At 37.2% G+C, this 12,533-nt stretch overlaps 1 protein-coding gene across 1 annotated transcript; it reads right to left on the bottom strand.

Moving 5' to 3' along the window:
• Positions 1-4,712: 4,712 nt before the first annotated feature.
• Positions 4,713-12,318, bottom strand: pmpca (peptidase, mitochondrial processing subunit alpha). Its single transcript, XM_044111061.1, has 11 exons — positions 12,230-12,318; positions 11,465-11,667; positions 10,702-10,781; positions 10,534-10,629; positions 9,674-9,873; positions 7,572-7,683; positions 7,382-7,500; positions 7,220-7,310; positions 5,951-6,013; positions 5,736-5,880; positions 4,713-5,533 (listed from the first exon to the last, which is right to left on the bottom strand). Exons 1-11 carry the CDS (start codon positions 12,274-12,276, stop codon positions 5,364-5,366), a joined length of 1,326 nt encoding a protein of 441 aa, XP_043966996.1. The 5' UTR covers positions 12,277-12,318; the 3' UTR covers positions 4,713-5,363.
• Between the last annotated feature and the right edge of the window lie 215 nt (positions 12,319-12,533).

The following is a 12,533-nucleotide window of genomic DNA, read 5'->3' as shown; positions in this document are numbered from 1 at the left end:
CTCGTGTCTTCAAGCAAATATATAATATTTGTCACTTTATCTCCTTAAATAAGTGAAATGTCTCTGAACAGAGGTCTAGTTTTTGATCAGTTTCCAGTAAATGTATTCAGCAGATGAATTTAACATAATTCACTCCCCGCCTCCTGTTCTCTTGGGCCCTCCCTTGTCGCTTTGCTTCGTTCCTATTTTGGTTGTGAGTCTGTGTGGCACCACGGCGAGCTCAGCTTTGTCCTCTTTAGTCCCTTGAATGGGCACAGCCTCTTTACAGAGCTCACACGGTGGCCCTCCACTCAATGAAAGTGACATGAAAAGAGGCTGCGCAGCTTTGTACTGTGAAGATCAGTTATTGGCCCCTGCGAGGACAGCTACCCGTCTGATCGGTCGCGCTTTCATCGAAGGGTCTGATCCCTTTTAGTTTGAACCTGACACAAATTTTGGGTTTTGCACTGATGAAGTTGCAAAAAAGTTCTACAGTTTAAAATTTGCAATGTGGTAAATACTCATAACAGCGGTCAACAGAGAGTCCATCAGGACACAACAGAGATGGAGACGTAATGTTCAATTCACATGTGCTAAACCTTATCAGTTTATTGTTCAATTTAAATTCAAGTTTCTAACATTTAATTAATACACTCTGTTAGAAAACAACTTTTTTTCTCCTACCACCTTGTGTGGATCTGGAGTTAATTCTCTGAGATCTGTGTTCATCTTTCCTTTTGAAGATATTTTCATTGCTCTATTTGTGTTAATTGGTCTCCCTCCCTTAGTTTCCCAGACTTCCTCCTGCCACGGCTGTTTTGTTTTACTTCTGTTTGTATTTTAATGCTTTGTGTTTTTGTTTCAGTTCATATCAGAGTAGATGGGGATAAACATTTAAACAGTATAATTTTCCCTCCATGTCACACATATTTTTGCTGGTCAGTTGCATAAAAGCCAAACAGAATAAACCAAAGTTTGTGATTGTAATGTTAAAAAATATGTAAAACTTTAAATACATGTACGGTTTTTTATTTTTTAGTTTTATTAAACCATTAGATTCTCTAATTATTCAGCAAATCAGTGAACAAAACTTTTGTTATGTTGTGCTCTACCACTCCACGCCACTAGGTGGAGCCGCCGACAAGAAGTAAATGAGAAACGGCAGGAAGAGTAAGAATGATTACTGCCATGTTGCAGAGTACGTGACGGTACTGTGCGCCATTAACATCGGAAAATCAGGTTCTTCAAGTCGATTTTATCAATGTACAAAAGATGAAAAAACTAATTTACAATCGTCTGTGATTCTTTCAAAAATTAAAAAAAATAATCGTTTGTTTCTGCTGCTGCATGTTAATTATTCTAACACAAAACCAGTTAATGTCCCTCCATATCACTCCACGTAGCATCAGTCTGAAACATTTGTGCTCCAGTTTCTCCAAACCTTTTCCACCGTTAACAGAAATATATTCAGGGAACAAAACGGGAATCCTGTCTGGACATACTTGACCCGGTAAAAGAAAACATTATCAGAACAGAACTAATGTTATTCTCGATTGCTAAGCTAAATGCATGAGTGAATTGCTCCGTGGGTTTCCTGTAGAGCCCGTGGCTGCTTGTGCTGACACAATGCTAAGAGCTTGTGGGTGTTTTTATTTGTTTGACCAAGAAGGCTCACAGCAGATCATTTACACTGTTTAGCATGTCATTAAAGAGGTTTTTAGCCTTGAATAATTGTTTCCTTGAATGTTCTTCCACATTTTCTCACATCACTCCAACAAATTTTTGTGTTATGACTAGGTGAAAATAACACACAACTAAAACTGATTTAGATATTTGATTATTTTTAATCATGTGAATCTAAAAACTGATCCAAATGTTCAACAGCTTTGTAGTTAAAAGCAACTTTTTCTTACTATTTGTTTTAGTCAAAATAAGAACCATCTCCAGCGCAATATTGCATTAATAAACACTACAGAGGTTCTAATTATTGATTAGAAATCAGTAGAGGGATCTTTGTTAGTACGTCAATAATTGATGCTTGGAGTGTTTTCACATAAATGTAGGCTAATGGAGGTTAAAGTCACAGCACTCTCAGTCCATCTATGATGGGAATGTGGAGCAGTTTCCAAAAGTGAGATTATTTAAATTGAATATAACTAAAGCTTCAGAAAAGACAATCTTATTTAGAGAACTGCTTTCATGGCTATCTTTCTTTTTCAAGAGTTGTGCCAATGTTTATATTGTACTTTTGGTTTTTAGTGGCGAGATTCCCAGATTGGCTGACAATTGGAGTCACCATGCATGCTAACAGAATAAGCCTAAATGTTGAGATTTTAACATTACAATTTAGGATGTTTTGACGCTAAAATGTTGCAGAGAAAATACAAGTAGAGCCGTCAGATCAGTAGCTTCTGGTTTTCTCACTCACATGGCTGCAGACAGCGTGCTGCTATGGTCAGATGAAGTCTTTGCAAATGTAAATTGGCGGTCTGTTCAGCATAATCAAATGGAAATTAAAGTACAATTGTGCCAATTTATAATCTATGCCGGGAGGGTTATTTTAATGAAGAACAGCAGACATGGTTGATGAAATGTTACATCAGCAGCAAGAATGGAAATATTGTTAAAAGTTTGCCGCTTATTGCAAAGATGTGAAGAAAATAATAGGAAAGATCAACATAAATTTTCATCAATAGTAGAGTCAATGAATGTCTATGAAGGACTCTACTATTAACAGACTATATGTGGGGGTTTCCCATAAAGTTGAGGGAATCTGTGCTATGACTCGTCTTACCACTCATGGTTGTGGACAAAACCCTTGAACCTACAGCACAGAAACATTTTCCAAGCTCTCTCACAGACTAGTGTTTTATAAACGCTTGACTAACATTTTTAATCTAACTCCTCCACCTACATTCTCGCTGTAGGTTTACCCAGAGGAGCTCTGGATGAATATAAATAAATATATATATATTTATATTATATTATATATATATATATATATATAATTTATAAATATATAAATTAGCAGATCAAATTGCAGTAGGGTTTACAAACATACCTTTGGTATCTTCACTGTTCCCAGTTACTCCCAACAAAGATGTTGACCTAATCAACTATGTCCATGATAATGTCTTGAGGTTAGCCAATCTGACACGAGATGAAGGCCTAAAAGACCAACTGGCCCCATTGGTAGCCAAAAAGGGGAGCATCATCCATGTTTGCAGATATGTGCTGCACTTTTATACCCAATAACGGCACACCTGATGGGTCTATAACCAAAGCATTAGAAGGTCTGAAAACCTTAGAGTAAAACTATGCACAAGGATTCAGGGATCGATGGAGATAAATGGTTCAGCAACATGTTTGGGAAAAGGAAGGGAATTATGTCAGTTTCTACTGCTACATTTTTAGCTATCGTTGTTGAAAGTGGATTTTGCCATGATCCATTGCCGTAAGTCTCATTACTGCCGCTATTGAAGAGGGAACTAGTTGCCCTTCAGCTCCACCTCCCTACCAGATGTTGTTTTGATGCATCAATGAAGAAGACATTGACCAAGAGGGAATGTAGCTGATTGTAACTCTGGCTTAAAACTCCAGATCAAAGATTCTGTCTGACTGCAGGCTGATGGCCTCTCTGTACCATGTGTTGGGATTTAATCAGAACAGCAACAGAGATGGTCTCTTAGCACATTGTGGGAATGCAAGTCTGACTTTAATGATTCAGTGTGTTGCACTGTACTTTGATTTTTATGTAAGGATTAGTCAATTGTAGTTATTTTATAAGAGTTGTATAAGTTCTTAGAGGTGTGTAGGATAGATATACAAATCTATGAAATCAATATTTGAGCAAACAAGCTCATATTGCTGAAAAGTTTCCGTCTTCTTATTTTTATTTATTTTTAAGGACTGAACTTACTCGAGTGCTTTTTAATCGTGTTTTTTATTTAGTGGAAACACGGCAACCATGTTTTTTCTGCACTAGCAGAATATTGACAAAGTTTTGTGCATATTTGTAAAGGAAACGTAGATTGTTGTGCATCCCTATTTTTATTTTCTTTAAATATGGATTTGACGTTGATTTGAAGTAATTCCTTATCATCTGTATTTTATTATTGCAGTATTGTCAAACTCACAATCCTGCATTATTGAAAAACAAAAATGCAGAATTCTCCATGAATTTCCGTGATTCCAAAATCATAAAAAAGAAAAAAGAAAACTGTATTTATGGTATAAGCTGTAATTTTTGCACATTATTTGATTGAGGCTCAAATTCTTAACTCTATTCCTGTTTGCCTAAGTCTCTCCTCCCGAGCGGTTACCATAGGAACTAGAGTTTCATTGTTTTCTAATTTCTTGATCAACGGAAAAGTACAACAGGAGTTCCACGATGGATCAATGGATGCAAATCGATTAGTATTTATAGCATCTTAGGTGTTTGTGGCTGTTTGGTAGAAAACTGATCAGGAAGTTATTTTTTTACAGATCCAGCCAGAAAAGTTTGCATCTGTAAAATTTTCTGGGTATTTTATTGGAAATAAACTTTCCAATTATTGGAAATAGACTTTCCAATAATTAGTTGGGTTTTTTTTTCACATTCGAGAAATGTGAAAATGTTTTAATATGTTTTGGACTGAAACATTTTATTAAACCCACCTCTATTAACCGTTTTCATGTTGGTGCATCAAATGTGTATAAATGGGGAGATGAAGTTAATAAATATGGTAATTAGATGAAGTTAGATAAGATCTTTACTTTTCTCCAACACAGAAACATCTTAGCTGAGGTTCTGTTGAATTAGTTCGCTGGACAACAACTAAAATTTACCCAATTTTGTCCAAAGTCCATCTTATCTTACAACCTCACTCTCCAAATCTTTATTACAGACAACTGTAATTTCCAGGGATAAAATGCATCTCATATCTGTCCATAATCCAGTGTACAGAAAGAACATTTGCTTCTTTTAAAGATGTTCAGCTAGGGAAGTATTTAATCCTGTAGAGTCAAAACCTGCATATCTGAAGTTAATTATTTCAGGCAGCATTAACAGAATGTATCATTTCCACCTTGGGCAAGAACATTATAATTTTTACAGTAACAATTTATATACCAGGTCTTCTGAATTATCCATAAACTAACAAGCAACATAATTATTTTGTTTTTTGGAGGAAAAATCGTCCCTTTAAAACCAAACTCCTGGTAATTTGTGGCTTCCTGCTCATGTGGACAATAAATACAGATTGACCAGCTGAGCGCAGCAAAAAGAGTTTCTTTAAAAACGTCCGGTCCTCTCCCAGACTGAGCGGTGCCGAGTTCTGTGTTTGAGAGGAAACGATAGAGTAATCGTCCTGTCAGGGTTACGCAGCAGCAGCGGCGGCGGCGTCTTATCGAAAGAGGCGGTAGATGCGAGGCAGGCGGCCATCTTTGCTGGACAGCGCCGCCTGGATGTGTTCGTACGTCGGTAACTCCGTCAGATCTCCCAGAGCCGCCACTGCAGGTTTACTCCGCAGCATCTTGGTGGTCACTCTCTTGATGTCGCTGGCCGTCACGCTGCCTGCAAATGAATTTAAATAGCAGTTATGAAGGAGTAAGGCTGGGCGATATGGACATAGGATTTCATCACGATATTCTGAAACTGTCCCGCACTAACAACACTGTATTATATACAACCTGAAATGGAAATATTTCTTAGCTCGCTTATTGTTTTTTTTATTGTTTCTCTGTATTTTTTTTTATTTTTTTTTAACATAACTCACTTATGAGGTCACAGAGCTCGTGAGGCAGCTTTCTCTTTCCTGTAGACAGAACCTGGCGCCCGACATCTTCAAAGATAACGGGCCGGGACTCCAGATTCATCATCAACATGGACTTCAGCTGAGTCTTGGCTCGCTCCAACTCCATCTGGGTGAAAAGCGGAGGCTTCGTTTTTCCACTTACTGACGAATGGAAGCCAGTTTGTCTGGATTCTTACCTCTCCTGCGCTGCCGCCCATCTGGATGAACTCTCTGGTTATAATTTCCACCATTTCCCGCACCTGGAGAGCAACAATCAGCAACATTAAACCCTCTGGTCAGTAGGGCTAAAACGATTAATCGTGATTAATCGATTACTAAAATAACAGTCAACTAAGTTAGTAATTAATTTGTCATACAGACTGTAAAAAGGTTGGCTGCTAAATGAACAACATACTATGAAGATGTTAAACCAAAACTGAACAAAAATATATACATCTTGCATTTAAGATAAAAAAAAATAAAAAATCTCCTATTAAAGACCTTTTGTATAGAAACCATCAATTTCTAGTTCTGGCTATTCTGAATAAATTCAAAATGCTCCAAATTTGATTTTAGTCTATTTAACTCTTTGTATGATATTTAAATAATTAGAATAGCCAGGCAGCTAAACTAACATAATGCCGGTAATTTCTGATGGACAAACATATTTTTGTTTAAATAGAAGCTGATGGAAATTGATACATTAAATAAATTTAATCAGAATCTGTAAACCGTTTGAATACAGAAAAAAATAATGAATCAAATTGTTGCCCTAAAATTGAGAGACACTAAAGATTTGAATCTATCAATTATTAATCGGTTAATTATGAAAATAAAACCAGCAGTATTGATAACAGACACTTGCTGACAGTTGAAGGATTTTTCAGCTTTGCTACAAATGATCAAGCGTTCACTAAGCTATTGTTATTGTTGAATTTTAGGCAATAAAATGTTTATTTACAAAATTTTCTGGCTTTTATCAAATATAAATATTTTTGAAAATTCAAACTAACTTAATAAAAGAAAAGTTTGTTCTCATTTAACTTCAGAGAATGAGCAAAAAAAATTGTTTTTATTACATATAGGTAAACATCTGGCTTCAACTATAAATCATTTCAGTTTAATAAAATAATAAAAGTTTAAGCTTTTAATCAAACGTTAGATTTTACTCTATTACCAAACTGTGCAGTTTGAATATGAAGCACAGAAATCAAACCATTTCCAAACCTTGAAATTTAATTTCAACTATTTTGAGTTTGACTTTATTGAACACAGTGTAACAAAAGAACAAAGTCACACAAAGAAAATACATTTAAAACAAAAGACCAACAGTACATTTACAGATTCACAGGAGTGGGTGGCAGTATGAACTTATTTTTTATTTCATATTCAAGGATTTCAAGCACCTGTATGAACCCTGTACTGGAGTTTTATTTATTTTTTTAACCTGAAGCTGCGATACGAACCTGTCTGGGATCTGCGCTCGCATGGATGCAGAGCAGCCCGCTGTCCTCGTAGCTGTGATGGTAGGCAGTGGCGTTGTACATCCAGTGATGCCTGCAGAAGATAATTAGGTTGAATGTAACAAGAAAGCCGAGGATTTTAGCCTGAGTGTTTGAGGTTCTCACCTGTTGAGAACGTTCAGGTACAAACGAGTGAACATGCCTTTCCCAGGCCCTCCTGCTGAGAAGGAGCCGCCGCCTCCCATCATCATGTTCAACACAGCGAACGGGATGAAATCCTCCTCCTGTGGAGGGAATCACTTTAGTCTCCATGAACCAGGAGGCTGAGAGTCATGAATGTGCTGCGAACACCAACCAGGAAGGAGCAGCTCTCCAAGCCGATCATGATGTGGGTGAGTTCTGGGATCGGCGTCGGACCCAGACTCACGTCAGACATGTCCTTCTCCATCTGACAAATTAGAAAGGAAAATCATCATCCACCACAAACCAGGAGATTCAAGGTGACCTAGATTCATTGATATTCGAACAATGTTTGTTACATTTTTGCACAAAATCATTCTTAGATAACTAGATTTTAGTGTCATGAGTTACTTTAGACCAGACCTGGGCATTTTAAGGCCCGCGGGCCAGATATGGCCCGTTGGGCATCCCTGTCCGGCCCGCGTCCCCCCCCCCAGTCAAAACAAAACACCGTATTTTCGAGTGCATGCGACACAGCTGTCTTTTATTTTGAAAGGGCTTGAAGGCCCGTTTATGAATGCATACATAAATGCTAACGCACAGCAACAACAAGTGATGCTAGCAGCGAATACGATCCCCACAAAATGTCATCTCACGGTAAAAAAAGAAAAGTTGATTCCGAATTCTGCATTTTTAACAAGGCATGGACAGCGAAATATTTCTTTATTGAAGTCAAAGGCAAGGCCGTGTGTTTAGTTTGTGGTGCGCAGGTGGCTGTGTTAAAGGAATATAATATTCACGTCACTACGTGACCAAACACGAGAAGAGATACAAGAACTTTTCAGAGAAAGAGCGCGTCACTGAGTCGTCTGTACTAGCCAAGTTGCAAGCTAAACAAACACTTTTTACAAAACGCCTGGCATCTAGAGGAGCTGCAGTCAAGGCAAGTTTTGTCATATCCCAAAAGATTGCTAGGAAGAGCAAACCTTTCTCTGACGGAGAGTACATTAAGCAGTGCTAATATGTCCTGAGAAAAAAGACGCTTTTGAGAACATCTCCCTCTCCCGCATAAGCGAGAAGGATGGAGGACATCGAACCTGGTGCTGCAACTGAAAGACAGCGTGAATGATTTTGAGTACCGGTATTTTCCTGGCTTTGGATGAGAGCTGTGACATACGGGCACTGCCCAGCTGCTCATCTGTTATATTGTAATAGAAATTGCATAATAATGCAAGAACAAATGTTCAAAGATCAATAAACTTCAATAAATTCAGATGTGATGATATTTAACTATTAATTTGGAACAGCCAAACCACAAATTGTATTATTAATTTTACTGAATATTCTTCTTAACAAAAGAATATGATTTAAATATTTTATTACAACAAGAGGTATGAGAAAATGAATAATGAGTCAAGATTAAATTTGAGTCATTGCTGGATCGGCCCTCCAACATATTTCATATTTTTCATGCGGCCCCCTGAAGAAATTAATTGCCCACCCCTGCTTTAGACCCTCGTGTCACGTTAAATCCAAATAACTTGCTGCTGGCCACATTTATTTTCAAAACAGATCCCTGAAAATGGCTGCAAACTGATGTAATTACCTTATCATGTACATTTGAAAAGCAGAAGTGGATCCTCCTGCACAATGAACAAGAGTCCAGTGAGTAGTTTCTCAACACATCTGTCTTTTCCAACAGCCATTGTACAGTGAACTGTATACAGTTGTAAAACTGCTTCGGTTGCTAGGTAACAGAGCAGTCCCCATCGAATGTGACTTAACAATTCGATGAAACAAGGTTTTGAAAAGGCTCATTTTCCAGTCACCACAAAACCGTTAAAAACAGCTTGTAGGCCGGCTAAGACAACAAATTTTACAGAAAGATAAAACTGTGCCAAAAGCTATTGCAGTAAACAATAATAATGTTGTTTTGAGGCTATTTTCAAGTATTGTAATAGAAATTGCATAATAATGCAAGAACAAATGTTGGATAGAAAGATGAATGGATCTAATGGACATTTAGGACTCTGGAAAAGAAGTATGAAATAGTAGGAAGTATAGATAAAAAAATATGTTTTTATTAATATTTTATACATTCTAAATTATCCTACTCAGCTGCACATTTCTTGTTTAAATCTGGGTTATTTTTAATGGCTGTACAGAATTTTTTCCTATGTTGTAACTTTGTCCCTATTGCACAGTATTTTATGATAATAAAGGACATTTTCTATTCTCTTCTTTTAGAGTTTAAAGCACAAATTAAACAAAAAGTACTAAAACATTATTAACCTGATCAACCCACAGTTCTGTTGAAACTCCTGGTGGCCGTCCAGCTGAAACAGATCAATAAAGGTCACAGAGTTGTCACTCACAGCGTGGATCATCTCCGTCAGCAGCGGCTCGGGGTCCGGCCTCATGTTCAAATCTTCCAACTCAAAGCGAACCGCCATTCTGATCATCTCCACCTCTTCAAACTAATTATTTATTTGTTCTCCTCTGTGGATTGACCTCTGCAGCTCTGAGTGACAAGATTGAAAATAATATAAAATCAATCAATCAAGTTTAATTTGTATAGCACATTGCAGGTACAAGGCAGTTCAAAGTGCTTTATATGATAAAAACACAAAAATCAAAAAAATTTTTAATTTAATTTATCCAAGTGTCGTCATTTACACATCAAAATGTCAGCTAGTGTTTTGTTTATTGTGGTAAAAAAGCAACTCTAAACAAACTATAGACTGAAAACGGGTCTAGATTTAAAGAAACTCAGTGTTTTGGATGTTTTTTAAAATATTTATTTTTATTTGGAAAGATAATTAATTACATTTTTAGCCATTCAGGGTCGTGGATAAGGATGGAAGCAGAAAGTCCAAGGGATTTTATCCATATTGCCTTTCTGGTACTTTCTTTTACGGACTGTTGCTGATTTTAGTTGTGAACAGTGACAAAAATTTGCAGAACTGAACCAAACTGGGGAGCGCACCACCTCTCCAGGATCATAAAATTCACAAGAGTTTCGGCTGTTTTACAGTTTTCTGGGAGTTTGCTCCAGATTTGTGGAGCATAGAAGCTGCTTCTCCGAGTTTGGTTCTGGAGACATAAGAACTTTCCAGTTTGTGATGAGGAGAGAGAACTCTGGGTAAATACCTCGATGTTTGGCAGTCACAAATGCCCCCGTGTTTTTCCAGTGTGAGAAGGATTTCATCTTTACTCCCATACTGAGCTGTGGACTAAAAGAAACATTATTTAGCAGCTTGGGAACAATTTCACTTTTCTGCTTTGTTTTATTTTTGTTTACTTACAGAAAAGGCGAGTTTTTCTAAGAAGTGCCCAATTCCACTTGGATATTTTGCTTCATGTCTCGATCCAGAATTTATTAAAACTAAAAATAAAAAAAGAAATGTCAGGAAAACAAAACTTTTATCAATAGACTTTAGCTTCATTTCCATTAATCAATCAATCAAGTCTATTTGTGTAGCACATTTCATTAGCAAGGCAGTTCAAAGTGCTTTACATCATAAAAACATTTTAAGAAATCATAAATACATCAAATTTGCTAGTGTATTTATACATCAAATGCAACTCTAGACTGATGGCTTTTTAGTCTAGATTTAAAGTAACTCAGTGTTTCAGCTGTTTTTCAGTTTTCTGGAAGTTTGTTCCAGATTTGTGGTGCAATACAAATGTGCCCAAATCCCTGTCTGAATTCAGCTAATGTAAAAAAACCCACAATTTCACAATTAAAATACAATCACATGTGAATAAGCTTGTTCACAAAATAAATTATTAAAAATTATGGCAGCAACGGATGAAAACAGTTACATGGGATAATATTCATAATTCAGCAAACAGAGGAGGCGTCTTATTCAGGCGATGGAGCGACAAACCCTTTTACCTGGGAGCGGCTTTGTAAGCGCCGTTTTGGAGGAAATGTAGTCATCGATTTTACAGTGAATTTCTTTTCATAACTTTTAATCAGCGTTGTTTTGTGGTTAGTGGAAACACTGCTACAGAGAGGAGAAAAGTCTCTATGTTTGACATTCAGATTTAGAAAATGCAACTTACTTCCAACCGTACAGAATTGACCAAACTTGTTTTGAGAAGCAACTCTGAGGCCGTTTTCTAGAGTTGTGATCTTGGTCTCGTATTTTTCCTGACCATCCACAGATGCGAACACTGGCTTTGGGATGCCAGGCAGCGGCGTCGAGAGGGAGATATTGGGATATCCTCCGCCTGTGCTGTACTTTCTGTAGGCTGCAATTCCAAACCTTTAACAACAATAATGTAGGAGTCAGAGATGGTGGAAGGTTTAGAGCTTGCAGACATCTTTGGTGTCTTTAAAAATTAGCACCAGACTGATGAAAGCACTGGGCTAACAATTGATCCCATTCACTTCTGGGATGTTTTGCTGTTTTGGTAACAACAATCTCCCTATCTCTCTACAGATAATAAAAGATAAAATGATTTATTTAGTGAGACATCCAAACCATAGGGCAGCTTCAAATGATCAAACTCAGGAACAAAACATTAAATACATATGCAGCTGTTGATAAATAAAATCTAATATCACATAAAACTAATAGATATCTTTATAAGCTTTAGAAATCACTGTAAAGTGTTGATCCTACTGCTTTCTGACGCAAACAAACTGATGTAAGAGAAGGCTAACGCTCGATGCTAACTGCAGGCTAATCTTTAGGAGCCAGGGCGGACAACCGTTTAAAATCTGCACGTGACAGTGAAGCGCGTGCACCGCTGTGATTTTTACACCTCTTTACCTAAATGTCTCTCCCATAAAGTGTCAACTGTGAGAATGTGTGGACCGGTTACCTCTGAAACCGACACCAAGTCCTGCACCTCGACATGTGAGTCGCCATCCTGCTCGTCTTTGACCGGAAATCAACCCGGATCAAAATAGAAATTTCTTCCACCACTTCCGGGGCAGAGGTGCCTCCTTTTTTAAATTGTTCTATGAAACATAGTTTTGACACATTGCTTAAATTCTAATATTTTAAGTAAGGTGGAGTTTTTTCCGTTTCTTATAAAATCAGTACTTTTTTGTCAAATAGTTTCGTTCACATTCCAATTCAGAAGATGGCGGTAATTCACACTTTTGCTGTTTGCTAACAGCTTA

Source organism: Gambusia affinis, linkage group LG03 (assembly GCF_019740435.1).
Source record: "Gambusia affinis linkage group LG03, SWU_Gaff_1.0, whole genome shotgun sequence".
Taxonomy (NCBI): domain Eukaryota; kingdom Metazoa; phylum Chordata; class Actinopteri; order Cyprinodontiformes; family Poeciliidae; genus Gambusia; species Gambusia affinis.
This window is presented reverse-complemented; position numbering and strand designations above follow the sequence as displayed.